Below are 27,233 nucleotides of genomic sequence, written 5' to 3'. Positions count from 1 at the left end.
GACTAACAATTACACATTCAGCGCAAAGACACACCAACAACACAAAAAACGTTCTTACTTTAAATTAGTTTCTTTTTATACATTGTTATAAATGGATTTTAACCGTTCTTCGTGTTGGAATTCAATTTTGGAGAAAGTTAAACCAAATATTCCTACCATGGACTTTGACCTTTCACCTGTAAGTTGTGTTTTTAAACTTAAATCTTGCTAACGTCCGCTAATAACTATTTATTTACACAATTAATGCCGTTTTAACGTTGTATAGCCAGAGAAAGACGAAATCATCGCTGTATATGAAAGACCAGCTGCTCTTTCCCTGAAGCTTCCTGAGGACTTCAACAGTTTTTCAGTAGATGCTGAATTTGAGGTCAGTGAATATTTTTTTTATTCTTAATGATAGAAAAATCATGAAACCCAAGCAAACGAATGACTGATTATGATGACATGAATGATAATAATAAATACTCGATTTCCCTCCAGTGGGACTTGGATGATGCCCTTAAAAATCTAAAAGAGAACAAGCTGTCTTTGCAACCCCATGTAACAGTGGCACCCCTGAAAACACATCAGGGTAAGTCGTTATGAAACAATTCACTGAGGCTGTAGTGATCGATGACAGGTTTATGAACTGAATCTTTTTTTTTTGCAGGTGGTGGCACATACAAGTTGCAGGAGAATATAATGGATAAATTAGCTGCTTTCTGTAAGAATCAGGCTGCGTCTGTGTTAGAACCTGTGAGTCCAGAATCCGACAAGTAAGTCATGTCACTGCCCAGGATCCGTAAGCCTTTAAAGATAATATTATCATAATAATCGACCTTTTTCTTGCAGAAAAAATAGAATGTCGAGCAGATCAGTGGAAAAGTGTGGAATAGATTTGCAGTTAAGCCACCAGGAATGTTCCACTGTTTATATTGACCTGCGTTGCCCTGATCCCTCAGTAAAACCAGCAAGAACATCCCCAAATCTTCCATCAGAGACGTCAGCCAAACATAACAACACTCACCAGAAAACATCACCTGCAAAGAAAAACAATTTAAAAGTGCACCGTGGATTGCATATGGGAGGCAGGTAAATACATCCTGCGTCAGGAACGTTGGTCACACTTCAGTTGGGCTTGTTTTCTTTCTGCTCATGTTGTCATTGCTGTGCTTGCAGGGAAGAGACTGGAAAGAGTATGTTGCTTAAAAAAATAAGGGAGATGAATAGAAATGAGAATAAATATCCTGATAAACGTATGCGTCATCCAGAGTTCGGCGTGGAAGCAAGCACAGCTGTTAAGTCAGAACATCTGTGGGTAGATAAACAATCCGAACCTGAAGTGGAAAGTCCACAAACTGTTTTAGGAAGTTTAGTTAAAGAACCAAAACAGCAGAGGTATGGAGTTTGTTTTGTTTGCCTTTATTTGTATTAACTCTTATAAACAAATATGTTAACTGCGATGATGACGAACTATTAGGGACCAACTGAGACGACGGGTTAAGAAGGCGTCTCACCATGAACAAGCCCAGGAAACTCTTAGGCAGCTGGAAAAACATTGTCCAACCAAATCTGTGTCCGGGAAGCAGCCAGCTGCCGAAAGGACTGATGTTCTCTCTGAGTTTGTAAGTGTCACTGAATTCAGAGTAAATGCACAGTGCATTTCCCTACACTTACTACTTCCCATTTTTCAGGAAGCATCTCAGCAAGAGCCAATCAGCACACTACCAGCAGGTATTGAAAGTAAGGGCTCTATGCTGCTGAAAGTCAACCTCTGCAGTCCTGGTGTGATAGAAGACAGAGGACATGGGAAGAGAAAATATCCAGCTGCAACCAAATTACACATCTATAACACTTTAGTGGCATGGTTTCTGTCTCTGGTTAGTGGACAGTGGCTTCTATCTTCTTATGTTAGCCATACTGTAGTTTGTTTTTTTGAGTTGTTTCCCCCCTGTGTTCATGTTTTGTCAGGTCGGTCCAGAGCCACGTAGCAGTGAAGACGAGATCAGTGCAAAGGTCCCATTCTGGGTTGCAGGACTTCACCAGCTGTGGACAGAAGATGGACTGGCTTTGCATGTTTTAATTGTGGCTCGTCACTGTTATCCAGCAAGGGTACATGCAAAACAAAAGAGAAAGAAATTACACACACAAAACAAACATTTAAACTGCACAAAACTGATCTTTTAAATTCTGATTTGAGCCAATTCAGTCTGTGGCCTAAATCAGACACAGGTCTGTATATAGTTTGCAAAGATTGTAGGTACATCATGAGTTCAGACGGAACAGTAAAATCAGAATTCATGTCACCGGTCTCTAACCTGACCTGAGAGTTGAGTGGAGATGTGCTGGCAGACACAGTTCCTTTTTTGTAATTACCCCCTGCAACTTTTAGCTAAAACTTTCACCACCAGGATGCAAAATTTTACCAGCGACTCTTACTGCTTTTGAGACTTCTTTGAAGCTAACTTAGTTCCTCAAGAGTCTCTACCCTTTCCCAGATTGGCATTGTAAAATGCTTGTAGAAGTTTTTTTTTTTCTAATGCTTTGCCTGCTTAAATAAAGGATAAAATGACATGGTACTTGGCATGACATGAAAGTATGGCCTGGCTCTAGTTCAGCTGCACAGGCTATCGCTTCAACAAAGTGGTCTGATGTTTTGGATATAAACTCGTTGTGATTATCTTTTCACATTAAATTTTTTTTTAGCTATTTTTTGGAAGGAATTTTACTGTCAGAGTCAAGATTCTCCTTCCTTTAACGGCATCCTGACACCTAATACAGAAGTAATAGCCAAAGGGATGTAAACCGTGGCTCAGATTTGAGTGCTAAGGCATGCAGTGTGAATGTAGCCTTTGTCTCATGAATTTGACAGTGACGCAGATCTCATATTTGTTTTCTAGAAACGGGACACAGACGTCTATGCACCTTTCTATAATAATGTCTGCAGGTTCCTCTCTGAGACCTCACTCACTGCAATTACCAGCTGGCTGCCTCACCTTAAAAACCTGTTGGACCAGCAACCCTGCACCTCTCCCATCCACCTCCCTTCATCCTGTTTAAATTGTTTTATCTCTGCCACCTCCAACCAAACGGTGGGTTGCTACAAGAAGGTTGCTTTAAGACTCCCAACATCAGAGCGCTCAGATGTTTTTCATTCCTGCTCACTGTATTTTGTTTTTGTTTTTTTAGGTCATAGAGAGGACATTTGGTCTAAGTCCAGGTTTTTACTGGCAGACAGTTGAAACTCGGGATCGTGCTTTTAAGGGGAAAGAGACCACACAGGAGGTGCACACAGAGGTGAGCGGGGTGTCTTTAAAAGTGCTATCTGCAGGAGTAATTGTGCTTTCTTTAACGGCTTTCTTTTGATTGCAGGAAGCACAGAGTCAGAGGAACAGCAGGGACTAAATTTATTTTTACTCGACTTTGTTGTAGGTGTCAGTTGTTCTGGGGTCCAGTGGCTTCTTTCAACATCCTCTTCTAACACACTACACCCTCCAGCTGGTCCTAGACTCAGGACTCGATGTGTGTGGTCTCCGGCTGCTTTATCCACCGCAGGAGCTTCTGAGTGAGCGCTTTGGTAGGACATAACTAATACCATCTGTGCTTAAAGTTACTCCACTTGGCCTGGATGCTTGTTTTTTACTGATTAAAAAAAGCCTTTGAAAAATCTCCTCTCATTCAGGTAGAACAGCGGGTAGTCTGAGACACCATGAGCCCTGTCATCCCGTTGTTACTCTAGCAGTCCGAGGTCCTTATGCCCACTCCTTGTTGAAGGACATAACTAGTTCCTTAGATTCTCTGCGGCCCAAAAAGACAGAAACCACTTCCAGCAATGGTCTACACTGCAGAGATCAAGAACCACCATTCATCTATTCACCCCAACTGACCAGTCAGGTCCACAGTGAGCTGTGCCTGTGGTTTTCAGGAAGACTGCAGGGAGGAAGTGCACAGGATCACAACAGGTGTGTAGAAAATGTTCTTTAACTATGTCCATGAAGTTTGTTTTTTTTTATCAAATAACTGATTATTGCACATTTTCCACCACCCTGGACAAATTCCAGGGTATTTATTATATTTAATTGATGCCATTAACTGATGGGTGTTGGTGTAATCCTGTGGGGATGACTGGAGCTTATTTTAAAGTGTTACAGTGTGATGTTTTTAGAATCAGCTACCTAACATTTTCTTTTTAGAAGTGTGCCTTCAGATGACAGAGCTGGAGCCATCCTTTCTAATCCAAGCAGATCATCTTCTTTCCTGTGTGCCACAACTAAAGGTATGATGATTCAGCAAGTCCAAACTGTCACAGTGGGGAAGATTTGTCAGTGCTCACCTTTCATTTTTAACTTTTATCATCTTGAGTCAAAGTCCTTGTTTGTATCAAGGATAAAAACATTTTACTTGAGTGGAGCTCCTCATCTTTCTCTCCCTAATTCGTGTAGCTGATTTCCTCCTCTTGGTGTCACCTGTTGTTCCTCCATGCTGCTATGGCCAAGTGCTGGCTGTATGTGAACGCAGAGGCTTCAGTCTTAGAGGGCTGCAGAGACTGCAGGTTCATAGCCATGGGGCCTCCCTCCTGGGCTTCAACAGCTTCCAGGTAGAAGAACCAAGACACTCACTCAGTACATAGAGTCTTAGAGAGAAAAGCTCTAATCAATCAAATCTAAGCAAAAAAGTTTGGAAAGTGATTGTCTTAGGTCTCAAGAATTATTCCTTCTATCTGTCTCAAAGGTTCATACTGAATTTGGGAAAAGAGCATTCAAATGCAGCTCTTTCCTGCTGGAATCAGCTGTAGAATCAACTAAAACTTAAGGAACTAGCCTCACCTAATGAATTTAAGGCAGTTCAGGTTTCAAATGTTTTGCCTGAATAACCTGAATAATTAGTCATTATTATTGTACTGCTGTACTGTACTGCTGCAAATATATAATTTGTTGGTAGGCATCTGTGTTCTGCAGTCCACCTGCTTCCACTCCAGATCAAAAAGAGCTAGAGCTGCCCACTCACTGTCTCGTGTTACTGCTGAGAAAAGAAAATGCATCACGTCACAGTGTCGGTCTACCATCAGGTCTCAAAATTTGTCTCAACCCTATAACATAATTCATCTCTGTGACGTGAAATGTCAAAATGTGTGTCTTATAATGCAGGAAGTCTTTGCTGTCAACATAATCTCGTCCAACTGTCATATGTTTCAGCGCTAATGAAAGAATTCAAAGCTCAAAAGCTTCTGGGTTACATTCACTCAGGAAAGGATGGTGTTCACACATCAGAGCCAAGCTTGTGTTTCCACACTGTACCGATCAACAAGAACTTATTCCAAAAGTTTGGTAAGCAGTTTATGGTCAGTACAGATATGAGAAGACGACCCCGTGCTGTAACTCTCTACTTATATATGTTTTCTTTGTAGTTAGTTGCATGTGGGCAGTGCCAAATCCCTCCAGTGTGATCCTGTCTCATCACAGGTGTTCATTCAGACCTGACATGGAGCAGGTAGTAGTTTTGACTCTGTGTGGGAAGGACTTGACCCAAGGCCTCAGCCTCCTAAACAGAGTGCTGATAGAAGAAGAAGGTAGAAGTATCTGAGAGCACAACTAGCTAAACAAACCTCATTTTTTTTGGCCTCATCACAATTCTCTTAATTACCCTTATTGTTTCTGATTGATTGCAATACTTTTTTTTAATGTTATAGGTGATGAACAACATGCTAGATTTAGGCTCCTCAGCCTGAAGTGGCTTCCTGTGCTGACTCGACTTCAAGCCCAGGAGCTGAGCCCGTATGAGGTGGGAGATCCGCTCTGCTACACCAGCATGGAAACGCTGATGTCTTCTCCAGCTCTAGTGTGTGCTTTGAGAGGATTTGCTGATTTTTCTTCGTTGAGGACGCTCCTACCACATGACTGTCCTCAAAGCCTGAGTGTCCTCATGTCTCCCACACCTGAAGTGGCTCTCAGACAAGCCTCCCTTTTTTTCTTCGAGCATGAAATGACTCCCGGTAAGTTTGTTGTTCTCTATGAAAGGTTCTCTCAGTGATACATCAGAGCTGCTAACTTTCTGTTCAGACCCACAGATGCTGCTCACCGTGTGCCTGTTGAAACCACGAGCTTGGAATCACAGTCTCACTAAAATAGTCAGCAAACTTCAGCAGAGTGGCCTCACGTTGGTGGGCATACAGGTAGTGACCCATGACAAAAGTGGTGCTACTTCACTGCTGCGTGCAGAAAGTGGGCACAACCTGTGCTCTGGCCCCTCGCTGGCTCTCTGCCTTCAGGGAGAAAATGCTGTGAAGAGGCTGCTGGACATGCTGAGCCAAGAGGATTCTTCAATGTGGATGACCTGTCATGGTACGACCTACTTATAAGCTTCTGTGATCACTACCCTGTATACTCGTACACGAGAACAGGATTACCATGTAAGTATTATGTTTAAAATGTCAGTAACCAACGTTACAGGATCAGGATCGTATCAGCAGGCAATTATGGATGTGAGGAGGTTTTTTCCTGAGGGGCTCTGCTGTACTGAGACCAACACAATGAGACAGGAGCAGGTATGCTTGTTAAACACGGGACATGGGTAACTAGACTTCAAAGCCATCCTATGTTGAATACAAGGGTTGTAATTTTGGCTAAAAAACAGATGATTTGTTTTCCCCAGATACTCAGCTTATGTTCAGACCCATTAGCCTCCGTAGAGCGTCAGCGGAGCTGCACACTGACTCAAGCGGCTCAGGAAAGTCTTTCAGTCTCCTCTGAATCACGACCAAATGGAGGTTCTGGTGTTTTCTTTAATATTTTATTTAATTATACGGTATTGTTGCTGACAAAACAGAGCTATGAGCAGCTATGCCTTTTAATCATAACGCATTAGCCATGTACTCATATTAATGAATCCACATCTCCCCATTATTAAATATGACTCAGTTTAATTGACAACAGTGAACATTGCAGGGTTCACTAGTTATTTTTAAGCAAATATGTCCCTTTAAATGATTTATCTTTTTGGCAGAGGTTCTCTTGGAAAGGATGTTGAAATATGACTCAGTTCCAGGTAACCTTTGTAAGCTGTACACAAACAAATGTTCTGTTTTGCTTGTTTGTTGGTACTAGGGTCCCTGAAGCACAGGCAAACAACCTGTCTGCTGATACCCTTGAACGCTACACCAGGCAGCCAAGTGCCTTCCCAACTGGAGATAGTGGAGCAGGTGCTGGGATCAGACTGCCATCTGGTGGCAGGAAGGATGAGCATCCTAGATGATGAGCAGCAAAAACGTATATCTGAGACACTTAAAGTGTCAAGCATAAGGGAGAAGGTGAGGAATGGGACCTTGATACAGGTTTATTTGGACCATAAATTCATGCAGACAGTGCCGTCAGATGCTGACTTTGGCTGTTTTCTTATGCTCTCAAAAGATCAACTCAACTCCTTGTCTCATCGTGGCTCTCCGAAGAGAAAATATCGCAACTGAGTTTGGCCTGATTCTTAAAAGGTATGGAGGAAAACCAAACTTGATAAACTTAGACTTTGTTTATTTATTTTTTAAAATTCTGCATTATTGCAACAGGATTTACAAGGAAAGGCCAGACCTGGAGCAAGTAGGGAAAAACATCGTCTTCCCAGAAAATGAAAAAGAGGTACACCTGAAAAATATTAACTTTTGATTCTTTTTTATTCTTAATATATTTAAATAAACCACATCCGCAGCAGCTTAATAACCCTAACAATGTGTTAATATACATTTAAAGTTTGTCCGTTTTATATTCTTTTCCAGGCTATGCTGCTGATATGCTACCTATTTGATACCTTGTCTTCTGAGAGCTGTGATGTCACTGTGCCATAAACATTCAAATGTGTGCACGTATAAGCATATTTTCCAAAGGTTGCTCCGAAAAGTGCATAGAAATTTATAGCTTTCACTTGTTTTACTTTTTAGATATTGTTCAATAAATATTTATTCAAAAACAGCATTTTGCCTCCTCTGCTAGTCCACTTCCTCTTTAAGGCACAAAATCTTTTTCTGTCAGTTGTGTTTGAGACAAAAATTAGTCACACTTTTCAGATGAAAAATTATTTTAATTCTCAAGATGATAAAAATAATTTTGTGAACTCTGTAAACCATTGCATAACTGTAGTGTAACAATTTAACAAGTGTTAACAAACTAGTAATACACTACAGTAAATATGCGGTACACAATCCTCAATGTAGAAAAGAAACATCTAGTATTCTAAGACTTGCACCTGTTTTTGTGTTCACAACACAAAAATATCAATATATACCAACAGAATAATTTCTACAATTATCAGTATAGAATTTCCTACATATCCATACAGCTCATCACAAAATAAGGGACATATGTTTTAATCTATAATGTCTAAACCCACTTACATTAAGTAAATAGATCCATGAAATGCAGTTTCCTCAGATTTAACATTCTCTAACAAATCACTGTTTTACCCTGAGAAAAATACATTTCTTTCTTTATAGTTATTTTATGATTATGCTAACAAATAGAAACTTGAAAACTTGCATTTGTTTAAGTTCTAATAAATTTTATTGAATAGAAGTTCACAACTAGATGCTACATCATAATCAATTAACTGCGCTCCATAATATCCAGTGACCTATTCATTGAAATTCTAATTTAGAGCAATACATTCAATATTTCAGGGTTTCAATGTTAAAATAACATTTTTACTGAAATTTTCTAAAGTACATGGAACAACCGGCTCCACATTAAGATCATTTACTTTTGACTTTACACTAATATTTCTTTTTTTACTTAATTTGAACAGCTCCATACATGTACAAGATTGCATAAATCTTCTGGCTCCATTTTTATAATGTTAAAAACAAACAAACAAAAAAAAAAAAAACAACAAAGAAGACACAACAACTAACAATAATGCAAAATAGATTAAACTATTCCAATGCAGAGCATAATGATACATCTATTACAGTTCATATACAAGATTCTCCCTGTTTGGTGCTTTTCTTTGCAAACTGTTGGGTTTCTGATATCAAATGACAAATCCACATCAGATCTGTGTTCAGTGGTCGGGCGTTGCTGTGTTTTCTTGAAGTGCATGGCAAATACAGACGATTATCAGTCAGTTAAAAAAAAAAAAAAAAACTGCTTCATCCTCTTAAACTGGTGAAGCAAACCTCATTAGATTAGCCTTTTTCCTTTCAGCTGAAGTAGGCTGAATGTATGAGACATTTAGCGATCACATTATGGTCCACAAAATACTGTAAGGCACTGAACTTTTGATTCCAATTGAGCAAGTTATATTTTGTCTCTTCAATTAATCCACATTACAGAATTATTAAAAGGCACAGACACATTTGAAAGCGTAATTGGTCCGAGAGAAACAATTAAAGAAATCTGAAGAAATGTAAAGAAAAACCAAGCTGTGCTTCCAAAGAGAACGTTTGATTTCTTCTAGAAATTTTTGGCAGGTAGACTAGTCTCTAGAGAGACTGAGGGTCAACAACAAATTAATTGGAATTATGTCTGTATCTGCCATTGACGCATCACAATTGTCATCTGTCCCCGGGAAAACAAAAACTAATTTGGACCACGGCTTTAAGAAACAGAAAACAGAGTCGGATAAAAAGAAAGCACCTTACAGGCCTAGCATAACAGTACACAATGCTATTCATTTCCAAACTGATTTTTATGTAGATAAACAAAAATCAACAAACAAAATTGACTTCACAACAGTAGTGAAGTTTATATGGCCACTTCAGAAGCACAAATGTCATTCACCTTTGACATTCCTTCACTGTAGACAACAATTAAACTTACACTGAATCCGCGCTTAAGGTCAGCATGTGCTTGCCAGTACTGCACAATGTGCCATAAACGTCAATGTATACTTAACACAAAAATCAAATGTACGAATACACATTTTGTAAGGATCTGACCCATGCATTTATAATCATCTGCCACTCACTATGACAAGCTTTAGATAGAAAAAAAAATTACTGTTAATGAACATTTACTATTTAAGGTACTAGGTGATTTACTTTTTAAAATCAATTTCACTTTTCATTAATGAAGACAAATGATGAAATGTAGTAGAAAAGAAATAACAATACAGGTCTTTGGTAAAACTACAAAACATGGGCTCAAGTCTGTTACTGTTGTAAGCGAAAGCCACTGGCAAAGTCCTGTTATTGACTCAGGATATACTGAATGAAATATTAACGCAAAACAAATTACAATAAATCCATCTAAAAATAGAATTCCTGCCACTCACAACGCTGTCTCACCTAGAGATTCGGGAAAGACCGAGCTATGCTGACAGCTACAGGGTGATCTGCCCAATACTCGAGTACTTGTCTGAATTCTGTTCAAGGGTAAATTTTCCCCTCACAATACATAATTGGACAGCTACTAGACCACCGCTTTGGTTCATTTTTAGATTTTTTCCCCACTAGACATCATTAATTTTGTTGGCTTCACAGGCAAAACAAAACAGACCAAAAAGGATACTGTGAATTAGCTGCACTGTACACTGCTATCCAGTGTATAGGGGGGTGGGGAAACAAAACCAACCTTCAATCAATTCAAATAAAAATAAACAAAAAAGGGACCATCTACTGTAGTGCAGGTCCTTGACATCATTTTAAGGATTTACAAAAGTACTGAAACTTAGACTGAAATGAATTTACAAATGAAGAGTTCAATTTGAAACAAGAAAAAAAGATTAAGTCAAGTTAGATGCAGAAGACATTATTCCAGGATCTGAAATCTGAGCTGTGGATGCACAACAACATTCAAACATCTAAATGTTTACAAGAAACTACATTAATACCTTTTCCAGTAGCAGCGAAGCTTGCAGAAGTTATTAAGCCTTAACTACACTAAAATAAGTACAAATATTCTGGCAGTGTGACACAGTGCGAACATTTTTTTTTCTTTTTTCTCCTTTTGTGTAGCTGGTTAATATATCGCATAACATGCAATACATGAAATGTTTAGCCTGCCTTTTATGCTTTAATATAATCATGAAAATCCTAAAATACCATTAACCTTTCTTGATATTTTTCCTCTGAGTTTCTTAATTGTCATCTGTGTAAATGTAAACAATGCATTTTCCCATTTATAAGTAGCAAAAAGTGTACCTGGAGATACATGACTTTCTACTGGTTTTAAAGCAAGAATAAAAAGGGTTTTTTTTGTTTGTTTTTTTAAACACAGTAGAAGGTCATCTAAATTACGGGAATCTAAGCACAAACCCAACGCAGAAAATTATTATGGAAATCTTCATTCACTGCAGAATCATTACAACAAACCCTACTGAACTGTTTAAAAAAAACCATTTTGTATGTTGCTGTATAAATTCATGTGGCCTAACTTTGCATACTCCCAAATCTTAAACTGGAAATCTATATTCAAAGACTGAAGCTGCACCAAAAGAGCACCACAACCAAGGAATGAGTGGGTGAGTGGGTAGGTGGAGGGGAAGGTTCATTTCTAAGGGCAAAGTCAGGACACAGGCACTGACAATTTTCATATTCAATCATCTTCTGCAGAAATACTTAATGGAATTTGGCCAAATACACTGGCATATATTTATATTTACACACATATAGTCATAAACATGTCAATGCCTCTGCAGAATTAAAATACACATTTTGCAGAAAACGCGTGCACAAGCTTTGACTACTTGTGTTTGCGTCGACAATTCTACACATAACCTTTTGAACTAAGGCAAGGCACTTTAGAGTTAGAGGCCGATATGTTCTAGACAAGGTCAAGAGGCTAGATTCCTACAAAAAATAAGAGGAAAAAAAAGTGGGAAAAAAGGAAAAAAAACATCCCAGTTTCAGGCTTATAGCAAATACAATACATGCTTCTCTAATGGATAGGCTATACAAATTTCTACAAAACAAAACTGATTGAAAAACAGCCTTAACATGTAGCATGTGCCTTACTGATATTACAGCTGCTGGTTATGCCTAAAATGCAGTTTAAATTTGCACTTATTTGATTGAAATTTTTATAAATCTAGCTATGAAAGTAGAAACTATTAAGTACTTTTTTTTTAAATGAAATATTAATATGTAGAACCATGCTATGATCTAACAATAGGAAACATGAAATATTCAATTATGTTTCACAGTACACACAAGAGCTTCAGACATTGTGTAGCTTATTATGTAGAAAACAAATGTATAAATCTAAAAAATAAAGACACAAAAGAATACCTACAAAGCAGCTTAAAGCAAATTTCTATATTTATATATATTTATATATACCCTTGAATAAAGTCCCAGGTCAACAAAGTGCTTTTAATAAGAAAAACTTCTTCAGAAAGTTGGTCAAAATAATGATGCTTGACTGTTTGCATTTAAAAAAGAAAGTTGGTGAACTTTTATTTGGGAGGGTTTAAAGAAAATATGACTTTAATTAAAGAGGACTGCTTTAAATGGTGTTTTGAGATTTTCTCTTGATTTAAAGATGACAAACCTAGTATTTTATGAATCTGATTTTTACTACAATGAAAATGTGGCAAAAAATGAGAGGTTTTCATCACATAAACAGTTCTCGTAGTGCTGTGTTTAATAATGAAATGTATACTAATTCAGCTTGACACAGACCTGCTTTATGGTTCTCCATCACATACACCACCAGTGCACATATTGTTTTCCTGATCAGACTAATTGAGCTTAAAACAAATATGTGATTCCTGGATTAGACATCAGTCACTTGGTGCTAGGATGTCTGGTTTCTTGAATGGTTTCCAAATTGTTATTTTTTTGATCCGGATGAGTTCCTCTGTAATTAAAGACATATCTGCTTTGAGTTTTGCTCACTTTAGGTTTACCATCAGCAGAATAACCTCAGCTTTGGATGGCCACCATGTTCCCAACATTTGCCAATTTTTGAGATGTCACCCTAACATTATGGTTCAATGCTTTAATGTTCATTCACATTAAAGTTATAAACATTGCATACAGATACAAACTCAGTCCTTATGTACTGAGCTTTTAAGTAAGCTTAGTAGCAAACTTCTAATGTATAATTTTGTATGTACTCTTGCCTAAGTGGGATAGTAGACAGGTGGCTGTGTGCTAGGAGGACCTGATTTTATGTCCTGTACAATGTTTTAATCATGATTCCATATTATTCATTAACTAAGTGCCTGGTTTTCATATAGAAAGTGCTTGGCTATTTGATGTCAAGTGAACATAAAATGAGCAAAAACCACAACGATTGAATCCCCGTATGCAATCTGATTGATAATACTATTTGTTTGGTCAGTCAAACACCATTTCATCCTAACAGACACTGCTGTGTAGAAAATTGTAATATCTATTAGTAGTTTTTCAAAGGGCTAATTGATTAAATAGTACCTTAAGTAACTGTACATCACCACTTCAATATTTTTGTTCTACAGTAGGGACATTCTGTTTTACTAGGTGCACAGTTCTCACAGAGTACATAATGTTGGCAAGGCTGCAGAACAATGCAACGATCATGCTTTTGGCAAACTATACATTTCTTTGACTGAAGCTGATATATTACCTGTTGGGGGAAGAAGAGAATTGAGATCAGCTGCAACTTAGGGAAATGCAGTTCATGCAGACTTTTCAAATAAACATGCTTGATGACAAACATGGATCTGAATGACAGTCTGACAAACTGTTTTAAAACTAAACCGATGCTACAAATGAAATGCTGTGTGTGCTCTGGGCTTTCTTACCCCATCTATAAGGTCTAGGTCATTACGCAGCTGACTCTGGATGGAGTGAAGCTTAGACAAGGGGAGCTGGTCCAGCTCTCCATAGCTACGTAGAAGAGGTGTTCCAGGGGTGCGACAAAGCGCATCAAAGTCCCCCTGGAGCTCTTTCAGCTTGCGCTCTGTTTCTTCCCATTTCTGTTCTGCCAGCTGCCGCTCTGCCTCTGCTGTCTTTGCTTGCTCCTTTGCTTCGTGAGCGTCTTTCTGGCAAGCTTCACAGGCCTGGAACAAAGGTGAGGGTTGAATTTAAAAAAAGTATAAAAGGGAAATCACTCTGGCACACAGTCCGTGTGTATACTTACTTGCTTCACCTGATGCCAGGCCTCCTCAAATTGTTTGATCTTCCTCTTGGCCTCATCCAGCTCTCTGAAAAGGCGGGCCACATCAGCACTGGTGGTTGTGGAGGTTAGGCTGCTGAAAACTGGAGATGGACTGGGTGAAAAGCTGCCACTTACAAAGTCCCAAATGCTGCTAGCTCCTCCGTTCAAGCCTAGGTGAGCGACGTGTTAAGATAAGAGCGATTTAGATTAAACAAAATCTTGGTTGCACTAACTTGTGTCACTTTTTACACGATCCATCTCTATTAGTCACACTTTCAGCTTCACTACTGCACACAGAACTAGATTAAACACCGAAGGGAAGCTGAAGGAAGGGGCTGATGAAAGCAAATGCTTTCCAGCTTGCTCGGGGGAAAATGCGATCAGCTTACCCAGAGAGTTCTGGGAAGAGGAGGTGGGTGTTCCCAGAAGGCCGTGCTCTTGCTTGGCTAGCATGTTTGAAGGTTGATTTTGCTGAGATACTGTCCCAGACAGCAGGGACTGTGACAGCGACTGGGAGAGAGAACTTAGAGGGGAGGTGGAGAGCGATGATGAAGAATTAAAAGAAGATGATCGTGCCAATGAGCCAGGAATGTTGACAGGAGCAGATCCACTTAGCACCCTTTGACCTGAAGGACAAAGCATATACAGGTGTTCTTTAGAAACACACAAATCCTAATGGAAGGATTTGTGATGAATAAGTGCTTGAAACATATGAAGTGACCTTACCTGCCATTCCCACACTGTTATCTTGATCCTCTAACTCCTTATCAAGCGATGCAACATTAATGTCACTAAAGTTGAGGTCCAGTGCGGATCCTGACGGGAAACAAAACAAATCTGACTGAAATTTGACAACAAACTGCAGAGTGACGGTCAGTTCAAGCTGTTTCCCCTTTGTTTTGCATACACTTACCAATGACAGACTCCACTGTGTTGCTCCCTGGATAGAAAGGAGTGGCTTTTGCATTCATCGTTGATAAGGTGGTGGGTGAGGAACTGTCTGAACCAATACTAGAGGCCAAGCTTGATGTTATACTGGAGGTAAAGCTTGATGCCAATGGGTTCACCACAGAGAATACAGTATTTTGTGTCTAAAAGCAAAGCACAGTAAAGCGTTTAATTCCTATGTTCTCAATTACAAGTTTCATAATAAAATAAACACATTATCTAAATGACTCACTAAAAAAACAAACCTGTTTTTCTTGGTCCATCATTTTTTGATCCAACTGTCCCTTGTTCTTAATCTGGAAATGATCAAATGGCAAAGAAACAGTCTATTTCAGTGCCATATCCTTTACATCAAGCCAGTATTAATCAAAATAATTTTATTGCACCTGCCCTGGACTAACACATTTTATCTTATCATTTTTCACCGTCCCTGCACTTAGGCGTCGCAGCGCTCACGGCTCTTGTCATTCTAATGATTAACATTTATGGAGCAACTTTCTTCAGACTTGCCTTCATCTTGTAGCACTAGCAAATCATGAGTGCAGGAGACAGTAACATTTTACTGTGAGTGGAAGTCTTCTATAAAGCCAGAAAACATTTTAAAAATTCCCTTTAGGGGAATTCCTAGCAAGGAACTATAAAACCACAAATGCAGTTTAAGAACCGAAACTATTTGCTGGTCAGCTTGATCATAAGACAATGCTACACTTCAGAAGATTTGACATTTCTTTAGACGAACAGAAATGCCATAAAGTGAGCATATTATGTTCATTTTAAAGTCCAGGGTGTGGTTTGTGGCTCAGCTGCAGGGGAGCGGTGGAGACTATTTTTATGCCATATTTTTATTCTAGGGCTCTAATAAAGCAGCTTTCCATGATTCACAGTTCTAGTTGTTATTTCATCTTATACTGGGCCTTAGTGTAGTGTTTCAAAAACAAAATTTTAGCTCTTTTTCAATTGCTTTAAAATGACTTTAAAGTGTCCTGTAATATTCGACAGGTGTTTAACATTTAACAAGTCATCATCGCATACATATAGTGCATGTACGTAATGGGATATTTTAAAGAAATCAATGACATGACAAGCAAACAATGAAATACGAGGAAAAGGGCTTGAAGTGGTCAAATTAAAATGGCATGGCAAACAATAAACGAGTGACAAATGGCTGCGATAAAAGTGTAAAGCCCTAAGCTGTGTGTGGGGTTTAGTTTTCCCGAGGTTCGAGAGAGCAGTCTGTGTACCTGATCTTCACGTTCAAAGCCCGGAGCTTTGGGATAGTTAGACGTCAGAGATGAGACACTGGATGTGGTGGACTCTGAACATGAATTACTATTATTTAAGGATTTGAGCCTGCTGCTGATGGATCCCATTGGGGATAACAAAGTGTCGCTTCCTGAGCTCGACGTTACAGTTGAGCTATTAGAACATGAAACCTGAGAAAGACAAGTGCACATGGTCTTATAAAAACGATGAATACAAAAAAAATGACACGAAATAAAAACATCACAATGGATGAGCTATGAAAGTGATGACAGAGTTCTCAGACGTTTGAAATCAAACTGTTTAAAATTGTGTCTCGTGTGACTGAGAAATGGAGACAACCTACACTTCCTATTTGTCCATTGCTACTGGCTGTGCTGTTGGTGGAGTTTCCTCCACTGTTCCACTCAGTGACTGGACACTCTGAATACTGCTGAGAGCTCAGCTGGGACTGAGAACTCGACTGTATCGCTGTTAGCAATGAGCTCATGGTCTCTTCTGTAGAAGGAATTCCTAAAAACATATAAACATAATATATGTATATGTTAAGTCTCAAAAAACCCTCAAATCCTTTTCACTGTACTCAGATAGTATTAAGGCAAACGTGCACTTACTTTCTACATGTGCAAATGCACAGAACGGTCCTCTGGGACAGTATCCAGTCTGGCGCATGTCATTGCATTTGGTGGATCTGTAGATCTTGGGAGACAGAAAATCAGGATTATAAAGAAATAAGATGAAAATGTGTCTCACTATAGAAAACTAACCACAGCGTCAGTCTCATCAACAAAACAATATTATGGTTCATACATTAGAGACCGAGGAGATGAGTGATGTAGCCACAGTAATATGACTGTAATACATGAAATCTGTCTGTGCGTTTGTTTCTTCGTTAGCAAACTCCTTCTAAACCATCAGGAGTTAAGCAACTAAACTTTGCAAGCAGGTACACGTTGGAGCCCTGGAGATTCTTATCTACATCAGATATTATGACATTGTTGTGTTCTCTACCAACCACACAGAACTAGTTAAAATAACCCAACTTTGTCATTTTTGCACCTTACAGGTTTTATAAGGTGTTATCACTGACACCTATAAGGTGTTATGCTGGATCAGGTGACCCTGAACCAGCCAATGGTTATGCTACAGGCTTAGGCTCCTGGGGGGCCTCTCATTCTATACCACTACTGCATTTACTTTTTTACAAATTTTTAAACACTGGCTTTTGTGCTTTTTGATTGTTCATGGGGGAGAGGGTTGGGGGGGGGGGGTTGTTTGGATTTATTTCTGATATTGTAGGCTTTTTACTTACAATAAACAAAATAAATATAAAGCACCTTGAGGAGGCAGTTGTTGTAAACTACTGCTAGATAAATAAAACTGAATTGAATCTATATCCACAGAAGTTGAATTATGCAGGATCTAATGCCATCATGTTGCCTGGAAACCACCTATCAATGGGTGACAATCCATTTTTAGCCTTTCCTTCAGCACCTTATGAAAGCTTCCTATTGTTTTAACTTCACAACAACAACAACTTACATCACAAAAATTTAATTGTACATGCCCAGCAACAAGGCTAAAATTACTCTGTTTTTCCATATAAACATCATCTACCAAGCACTTGTAATTTTTCTCAATGATACGTGTATCTGTCTGGCAAGAAGATGAACAGGGAAAGAAATACAGTACCATGGACATATACTAGTAATGAAAATGGTACTATGTTACTATTAATGTAATCTTAATTTTAAAATTAAGATTATAATAATAATCTTATTTTTAAAATAATCTTATTATTACAATTTTTTATTTTTTAAATGTAGCACTAACACCAAATGTTAATAAACCATTTGCAAGCTGGTAGATATGTAGATGAGAAATAGGTTAAAATTACGGGAGTGGAAGAGTTTTTTGCTTATAAGCATCTCTATGAACATTTTGTTGATATTTCACACTACTTCTAGGCAAAACTTAATGCTCAAAAATACATCATATTATGCATTATGGCCATTGTATTTTCGCTCTAAGCTTGAAAAACTCGCATCGTGACTAAAACAAACTTAACTCACCTCTGGATGAAACTGCTGTTCGGTACGAGAATGGCAATACTGGCAACTGTCTCCACTGTCACACTTTGAGGGCTCGCCCCATTCATCACCGTGCTTCACATTAGGGCAAGGAGTTGACCTGCATTCAGAGTAGGCAGCTTTAACATTTTTGAATTAGAAGCCTTCATATTTTAACTTATATGGAATGAAAACTCACCTGTACTTGAACTTTCGAGGATTTCTCCTCCGATCTCTACTGTTGTGGTAGTGGGGACAAGCATAGCCCTGTCTGCATAGTCTGGGTGGCTTAGTACACTGATCTGTTTTATAATTGGCTAAAACAAAAGTGGTATCTGCAAAAAGAGGCATCACAGTTTACTTTCTTATCCCTATTACAATGAAAAATAAATAAATAAACAAAACAAATAAATAAACAATGTTGATTTGATTAGCATTCAATACAACAAACGGCATGCGAGTTGGAGTTTCTAACCTTGCCACCGGGGATCTTCCGTCAGAGTTTTTTCAATCATAGCTTGGCTGGCTAGCACACCAGGCTGCAAATCAGGAATCCCTTCCCCAGATCCCAACTGTCCATTTTGGAGGGCCTCTTGTGCTTGGATTTCTCTGTGCATAAAGAGTTAAAAACATTTTAACTCAGTGTACCACAAAAAAAAACAAAGCAACAACAACACCAAAAAACACTTTTAAAGGAAACTGAAAAACACTCCGAAGGGGAAATCTCCAAGCCTACTCTCATAACCAGTCAAAAACATATTTCAATCAAATGATATTTGCTTACTTTGAAACTCAAAATACTACACAAATAAATATAAAGAGACACCATATCATGGACTAGCTGTATATAGTACATGCAAAGGAAACTGCAACCCTACGGCCTGTGGGCTGGAATTGGACCACTAAAAGATCCAACAGGGCCCACTGTAATGGTTTTTGAGAGTAAAACTTTTAAGGGATTTTGGAGAAGTTACAGCAGAAACACTGACAATGATGTCATTAAAGTAGTAGTGTGAGCTGGTAATTTCATCTGAGTCTGAACCATTGTCACTTTCACAAAGACAGACAGCGTGAAAACCAAGACCCAGTGCCCACACCCCTCTTTCATCTTCAATAGCAGCATTTCTTTGTAATGTGAGTATAGTCCATGCTGAAAAAACCAAGACATATTGTCTTCTTTTTCTTAATTTGTCTGTAACTTGTTTTATAAATGACTAGCTAATTGTTAATGTTGTCAGACTGTCTTTACATGAGAAATAAAGACTAATTTGGAGGCGTTTCTTTTTAACAGGTTGTCATTGATGTGTTTTACTTGTCCAGCTCACATGAAAGTCAGCAGGGCAGTACATGACCATTACTTATGAGTGTACGCACTGATTTAAACAGACTCCTTAAGCTCATTAAAACATATTTATATATTATCACTTGTTCAGAAAAAAAAAGTCTCTACAAACCAAATCCACACATACAAAATAGCTACTCTGCACTGCAGGGGTTTAATGTAGCTCATTTGCTAAGTGCATTGTAAGCTCTGAGTGAAAAGTCTGGCAGGCATAAAAGAGGCCACTATTTGCTTTGCATGTCACCTGATATCATAGACTGGAGGTCGGAGATCATGTGGCCCATGAGCAAAAGCACAGTGGAGGCCGTTCTTCACACAATGCCCTCGAGCATCTGTCTCATGGATACAAGTGCCAGTCTTGTAATATCGTAGATGGTACTTGCGCTCTGTGTCACCAGTGGTCCGGTGTAAATAAGGACAGCTAAGAAAAACAAAGAAAACATTCACAACTTTGACCAGTTGATCCAATTAGGATATCTGAACAGAAACAATCTGACAAGGCAATGAAATAATATGCAACATAAAATGTCCAAAAACTAAACATATAGCACAAGTACAATTATTTTAAAATGCTTCATCCTTCTGCGATTATTAATGTTAATGCTATAACAAGTCACTATAAATCCATAAGGACTATAAAGGAATTCTTATAGCTGTACATATTTTAAGATTCTGCTGTAAGTGCAGAGCTCAGGAAATCTAGAGTTTTAAAATGGTAACTTTGCAGGCCAGTGATTGACACTTTTAACCTTGATGTAAATGTTGCAATCTGTGTACCAACCACACAGGTTGCAACACACTCTTCCAAGCAGCTCTGCAGTTATCAGTGCTCAGTTCAAAAGCCTGCATCTCTGACCCGTATGATATGGGGTATAACGGTGCATTAGTACTTATGGAATTGCAAGATTGCAAAGGCAGCATCAAAGCTAAAAAGATATACTGGCTTTAGAGCAACATATATTCTGATCCAAATCACAAACTTTTTCAGGGAAGGGCTTGAATATTTCTGTAGGGCATACTAAACCCCAAACTTGATCTGTTACAGCAGCATGGTTTCTCATCCAAAGAGCCCAAGGTGCTGAACTGGCCTGCTGGTAATTCAGACCTTTTACCATCTCAAAACATTTGTTGCACCGTGAAATAAAAAGTACAACAAGGAAGACACAGGAATGTTGAACATAATCCTATATCAGACAATAATATATCTTACATTTATTGATTTTTTATTTTAAAAAAGACCCTAACCTAATAATATCAAAGAATATGTTTAATTAATATGATTTTCCCCGTGGTTCCAAAATATGTGTATTTTTTTCTTTTTATGATTTCAGAGCATTTTTTTAAATAGTTTACAGTATTTTTTTTGGATGACATATCCCTTTGAAAGCACTCTTCTTTTTGTGAAAAGCATTTACATGCATACATCATTTTATTTATCCACTGTATTCTTCTTCCTGTTGTTTTAAAGTGCCCCTTGTAGTGGATATGTGTGTGATACTGGATGGGGATTTCTTTTTTTTAAATAACCCCAGTTATTTACACTCTTCCTGTCTAAGTGCCACATTAAGTACCACCCTGGTTTTCTATTGGGCACACCCCATTTTCAGGGACAATGATTGGCTTTAAGCCACATGACCATACACCCAGCCATCTGTGCTGTTGCCTCTTTCATGGATATGTATGTTGGCCATATAGAAAAGCTTTTACTTATTTATTTAGTCTGCACACATTAAAATGTAGCCTACAGCACGTTTATAATGATCCTGAAGGCCACAAGCTGAATCAGTCAATGTTAAACTTGTTCTTTATACACATGTTGCTTGAGCTTTAATTGCTTCAGACTTTGTTTTCCTCCATACGTGTTGGAAATAGGTGAAGTTGCGCTAAAACACTTTATTCTGTTACCACAATGCAGGGCTAACACACTACCAATGCCTCAAGATATGTAGAGCAAATAAGCCTCTTGAATGAACCAAATTTTCCTTTCTTGAGCAGTTGCTATAGCAACACATAAGGTCATACAAAAATAGCATCCATTAGTAGAGGAGGAATTGTAAGGATTGAATACTTTAATCATTTCATTTTTTTTTTTCCAATAATTTCTAACAGGCACTCGATTAAATGCGCCATCACAATTTCCTGTCACACCGAGAGGCTGCTGTCTGTATATACTACTCGGCGCAAATTATTGCATTAGTATTGGGAATGTCACTGCAACCCTTTAGCAGCTCGATAATTAAACTTTCACCTCTCCGAGAAGCGCAACCATTTCCCCCCAGGGACAGCCCACAAAATACCCAACACACAAAACTACAGATGTTCCATAATCAGTAATCACATATTAAACTATAAATGAGGCACTGTGGTAAATAGATATTTCAAAAATATGACGCCTGGAATATAAATAAATGGTTGTGTGTCAAATTACACAGCCTTTAGACAGAGGTAATAGCAGAAGCAGTAAATATAATGCTGGGGGGCAGAGTCAGCCTCTCAAAGGCTACATTCACACTGCAGGCGAAAGCGCATCAAATCCAACTTTTTTGACCCTATGCGACCCATATCCGATCATGGTATGACAGTGTGAACGGCACAAATCCGATAATTTTCAAATCCGATCTGGGTCACTTTCATATGTGGTACTGAATCCGATACATATCTGATGTTTTAGAAAGCGACTGCTGTTTGAATGGTCATGTTGCATTAAATCCGTCTTCTACGTCACTGACACAAGACAGACGCCAATTATCAGCGCCGGAGTAGCACCCGATAAGACATCGCAAACACTTCCTGGCCATCCAGTGAAACTGTTGGGAAGACAACGTTGAAGAAACGTGAATATTTTATTTGTACTGTATAATCTGCAGATTCTGACAGAAATCTGCAACTATCCTTTGAAGCACCGCTCCTCTCTTAAACAGCAATAAGGATCATTATTAGGCCACATGTAAATAACAAAATAACTTTACAACTTAAAGCAAAATTGGGAAACGTAAAGTCCGAAACAAGTCTTTATATTAAGGGCCATCAGTCAAACAATATTGTTTGGTCTGTGTCTAAACAGAGCGTGTTGTGTGTGACGTCTTCTTTTGTGCATGAGGGCCGCTTTGAGGGTTCACACTAGAGCGCGTTTGCTGTCACATTTTATTTGTAGTGTGAACAAGCAGACAAAAAAATTCGGATTTGATCAAAAAAAAATCGGAATTGAACATTAAGACCTGCAGTGAGAACGTAGCCAAATAGCCCACTTCAAGGACAAGAGGGTTTGCTCTCATACTACACAAAGGGCAAATTCTGTAAATGAAGATATGGCCAATATTTGATTTATCTGTTGTGTCCCATCATTTTGCAGTGGCTACATTTTCAGACAGTCATAAAGAGCTAAAGGTCTCTGAAATAGCTCTATTATTTATTCATAAGAAAGAACTCACACTGTTCCAGTGAACATCAACATTAGACCACAATTCCAGCATCAGTGTATCTCTAAATATTACATTAACTGCATATTTTTTATATTATACGTAGTAAGTGTATGAGACACCAAAAGGCAAGGTGATACATCGCCAGTGCAATGCTACATCTGTAATGTGCTGACAACATCTGTGGCAAAATTTCTCCTTTACAAAAGGGATCTAAATGGTAGATGCAGCCAATTTATGAGTTAATAATGGTGCAGTAAAGATATGCAGGAATGTTTATGTCTGACCTGCACCTATCTGCACAATGCATGCAACACTGGTGTGAAGTCATGCAAGGCCTTCATACAAAATTGGTAAAAAGTAAAAAAAAAAAAAACTAAAACAAAACATACATACATTTAAAGGATTCTGGCCAATATATACTAATAATGGAAATGTCCCCCCCCTATTATCACTATCAAACTTGAACTGTACAATTATGGCCAAAATGCTTATCACAGTTGCTTGGTTCTATACTGGGATTGTGAATATTTAACAAAATGATTGATTCATTTTTGTGATTTAAAAAAAAAAAAAAAAACTAACAAAAAGATATAAAGCTGTTTTTATATTCATACTGCATGACAAAACTATGTAAAAAATTTTGCATTCAAATAAAACTGGTCCTCATTCAGTGAAGCTTTTAGAAGAAAAATATTGAAAAAAAAGCCCCAGAATAAGTACAGCCTTTACTTTTACATTGTGCTCCATTACTATTCATTTAAAAATTCTGAGGTGTTGTGTTATACGCCACACCTTTTGAAGCACAATATAAAGCCTTTCATGCAATTCATTGTACCTGCATGATGAACCTGAAGTTGATTTTCATGGAGGCACATCGTTGGCCAAACAGAATGTGATTGCTTTGTAAGGCGGATGGAACACTGAGTAGTTGTGCTGCTTTGTGGCGCAACACATCTAGAAAAAATGCTGCAGGCTTGTTGCATTTATTAACATCACCTGCCCTAAATCCAAAGCATTTCTAAAAAACGGATGATGATGCAACTTCTAGGAATGAGCTCTTCACTTTCTGCTGTGCTGACAGACTTTTTAACGGTTTGTTATCTACAGTATGTCATCACTGCGGTCCAGTGCATTTAGGAAACCTGAGGCTGTGTAGTGTGCTGCAGGTAACAGCTATGATTGGCACAGGCAGACATGTCGTGAGGGAGAGTCTGATTTGCTCTTGCTTTATGTTCTATTGGCGAAGGATGTATTTAGAATATCAATTAATCATCATCATTTAATTGTGGAAAATCAAAATCACGATTGAGATTAATATTCGATTAAATGTGCAGTCGTATATCAGAAACACAAAACACTGAGTCGTTTTTTGATGGACATTTCTAAGCAATACTGATGTTAAAATTAAACACAAAATATGTTACCTAATGCTGGCATCATTTTTTCTTATTTACTTGTTATTAATTTCATTTTATATGCGAGACAAAGACATGTTCATTATACATAAACAACTAAAATTCTTTAAAACCTTTCAGGAAAGCTATTTTGGTCATACAGCCTGAAAAATGTAAAACAGCACATGACAAGAGTAAACTGAGATAAAACAAACATGCTTCTCATCCCAAACATCAAACGTCAACAGCTGCCAGGAGTGACACACTCATGTAGCTGCCCTGACTGAAGTTGCGGGACTTACTCATCGCCATCTGGGCAGATGCCTGTGGTCTCGTCGTACTTGGTGCAGTAAACGTCGGGGCTGTAGTTGAAAGTTCCGTCCCTTCTTCGTATGGGTCGCCTTCGTCGCTGGTTGAGAAAATGCCAGTGAAAGCACGTAAAGGGTCTGTGCTGCGTACACTTGTGCTGGAGGAACAACGGGCACTGCTCCGTCCTGAACTCCTTCAAGTATCTGAAACAAGCAGGGCAAACACGAAGCGGGATTTAAACGGCTATCCGCTAGCAAGTAAGAGCTTAGCCAAGGGAAAAGTTTAGCAGGGAGTCGTGTTGTAGCCTACTATACATTTTGGGTCAGTAGAGTTAGCTTGCTATGCTGAGTGAAGACTACGTATGTTTTTCTTCGTAAAGCTAGTACAGAGCACCTGAGCGTACGTCTATAAATGTGCGTAGCAAGAGGGAACTCAAAATAAGGCCGAGCTATTTACAAGCGGACTGGTTAGCGAGTTCCTGGCTAATCATTTAGCGAACCAAGTTGACGGTGTAATATTAACCAGACCCATCAAAACCCTTTCATCAACAGCATGAAACACTTCAAAACGATTCCGCTAACGGTTGGCTAACCAGTTTGGTGATTTAAGATCCTAGAGTTTCCTGTATTGACGCAGATGTCTTTAGCGTACAGTCGCTGTCTGCTATGTAACGTTAGGTAGTCACAAAGCCAGGAAAAGCACCATGTTTTTAACGCACGCACAGGAGTTGAGGAATGCTGAAAATGCACGCGAGCAAGGGTGCGCGTTCAAACGAGCATTTTCAGCAGCGAAAGATTTTGTTGTTTCTTTGCAGCAGCTTTACTCACGTATAGTGGGTAGGTTTCTCGGTTTGAGGAGACGCATTGGCCGCCGTTTTCGAAACCGACGGCATTTTCAGTCAAAACAATGAATTGCGCATGCGCTCGGATCTGTTGCTCCAGTGAATGCATGTTCGCCTGCACGCCAGCGCACTGCAAACACCAAACGCGGCCGCACGGGGGCAGTATGGGGGCACTGTAATCACGGAACGATGACTCACTTCACACACTGTTTATATCTTATTCACATGCCTTTGTTACGCCTCATACCAATATACCTGTATTTGTTTGTATTGTACTTAGATTTTTATTCGTTTAGATATTTGATGATATTTCAGTCATTCTTTTTTGTAGTTTTTACCTATGGATATGGTGTTCTTTCTTTTTCTTTTGTATTTATTTATTTTTAATAGTCTGAACAGCTGTTTTGCTATAGGTTGTGTTTAATATTTGGCTTAAACACAAAAGTAATTCATCAGCTTTTGTGTTAAATAATTTCTCTGCCTTTATTTACCTTTATCTGTCTGTTTGTTTTGAAATACTTGCAATCGTTAAGCTTGTCGTGTTAAACCTGTAAAACACTCAATGTTACTTGAAAAAAGTGACTTTGTTTAGTCAAATGCCCCTTACTGCTTGTGAGTAGTATAAATAAATGGTCTCTCATCCAATTAAACCTTTTAAAGGATTATCAAGCCATCACTGAGCAACAAGTGGAGTTTAAAGCTCCAGTCAGAGAGGGCCAGAAAACCAAACTTTATCTTAGAATCAGTTGTTTTTCATGTTATGTGCTGAGTGTTCATTAAATCTAACCGATTTCAGGCCAACTTTCTGTTATGTCACAGGATTTAAAAAATATGGTTGAATGATAAATTATCTGGAATGACAGATAAAAATCAATATGATGTAGTTTGTAGTAAGTAAGCTTTGATGTAGTAAGTTATGTTATGAGATGGTGATATATCAGATTGTTTTTTCTGTTTCTTTATAGTTGAAAAATCTAAAGGAGTAGTTGTTTTGCTTTTTGCATCTTTCTCAGCTTACCAGAATTCCACATTAAATTGGCATCAAGTAGTTTCAAGGGTCTTTACTTCTGTATCTAGGAATATAATCTGCACTGTTCAAGTTCTTTTTTCCTGGGATTTTAATGTACAAATGCAATTATACAGCTCATCCATTATTCAGCTGCTCAGGTGCACCGAGTGCACTGCCTTATATTTATGCATAAGCTCCAGAGCATCCCGTTGTAATTACATTGACATGCCCCACCTATGCTAAGCTTACAGTTAGACAATGTTGGGAATGTTTGTTATGTAAAAATAACATTTAAGGAGCAGAATCATATTTTTCAAACATTATTTTTGGTATGCTTTAAGCAGCTCATGTTCATAGCAGAGGATAGATTCTTTTTAGATTTCAGCAATATGAATCCTACAACATACAGTAATGTGCAAAAGTCTTGAGCCACCCAACATTTCTTTTATATTTTTCTAGGAAAATGAGAAATAGGTGCACAGCTTTATTGAAATGTGCATGGAAATACTGTACATAAAGCTAAAATGGAGTTAATAGAAATATTTTGTGCTTAAAAGTCAGTGTCTGGTATGACCACCTTTATTCTTCAACATAGCT

At 38.4% G+C, this 27,233-nt stretch overlaps 2 protein-coding genes across 9 annotated transcripts; one reads left to right on the top strand and one right to left on the bottom strand.

The window, feature by feature from the left end:
- The first annotated feature begins 60 nt into the window (after window positions 1-60).
- Window positions 61-8,864, top strand: LOC146519800 (dynein axonemal assembly factor 8). 4 transcript variants are annotated; one of them, XM_085155884.1, is made up of 26 exons: window positions 61-178; window positions 266-367; window positions 481-571; window positions 650-755; window positions 832-1,071; window positions 1,159-1,377; window positions 1,460-1,604; window positions 1,674-1,859; window positions 1,951-2,091; window positions 2,880-3,071; window positions 3,169-3,276; window positions 3,412-3,556; window positions 3,662-3,941; window positions 4,173-4,255; window positions 4,422-4,576; window positions 4,921-5,047; window positions 5,175-5,306; window positions 5,387-5,548; window positions 5,669-5,971; window positions 6,039-6,320; window positions 6,429-6,523; window positions 6,631-6,745; window positions 7,083-7,285; window positions 7,386-7,462; window positions 7,538-7,607; window positions 7,745-8,864. In XM_085155884.1, exons 1-26 carry the CDS (start codon window positions 92-94, stop codon window positions 7,811-7,813), a joined length of 3,915 nt encoding a protein of 1,304 aa, XP_085012010.1. In that variant the 5' UTR covers window positions 61-91; the 3' UTR covers window positions 7,814-8,864. The 4 variants fall into 4 exon arrangements, with proteins under 4 accessions (XP_085012010.1, XP_085012009.1, XP_085012008.1 ...); XM_085155883.1 differs by having other exon boundaries at window positions 4,176-4,255; window positions 7,386-7,607; XM_085155882.1 differs by having other exon boundaries at window positions 7,386-7,607.
- Window positions 8,026-25,737, bottom strand: unkl (unk like zinc finger). 5 transcript variants are annotated; one of them, XM_085155889.1, is made up of 16 exons: window positions 25,614-25,737; window positions 24,780-24,989; window positions 19,906-20,082; window positions 18,795-18,928; window positions 18,519-18,654; window positions 18,323-18,440; window positions 16,865-16,949; window positions 16,597-16,763; window positions 16,232-16,423; window positions 15,236-15,286; window positions 14,956-15,133; window positions 14,769-14,879; window positions 14,432-14,668; window positions 14,025-14,212; window positions 13,687-13,944; window positions 8,026-13,508 (listed from the first exon to the last, which is right to left on the bottom strand). In XM_085155889.1, exons 1-16 carry the CDS (start codon window positions 25,676-25,678, stop codon window positions 13,353-13,355), a joined length of 2,463 nt encoding a protein of 820 aa, XP_085012015.1. In that variant the 5' UTR covers window positions 25,679-25,737; the 3' UTR covers window positions 8,026-13,352. The 5 variants fall into 5 exon arrangements, with proteins under 5 accessions (XP_085012015.1, XP_085012017.1, XP_085012016.1 ...); XM_085155891.1 differs by having other exon boundaries at window positions 14,025-14,143; XM_085155890.1 differs by having other exon boundaries at window positions 14,769-14,858.
- Window positions 25,738-27,233: the final 1,496 nt, after the last annotated feature.

Source organism: Neolamprologus multifasciatus, chromosome 4 (genome assembly GCF_963576455.1).
Source record: "Neolamprologus multifasciatus chromosome 4, fNeoMul1.2, whole genome shotgun sequence".
Lineage (NCBI taxonomy): Eukaryota > Metazoa > Chordata > Actinopteri > Cichliformes > Cichlidae > Neolamprologus > Neolamprologus multifasciatus.
The sequence above is the reverse complement of the archived record's forward strand: the minus strand, read 5'-3'. Positions and strand labels throughout refer to the sequence as shown.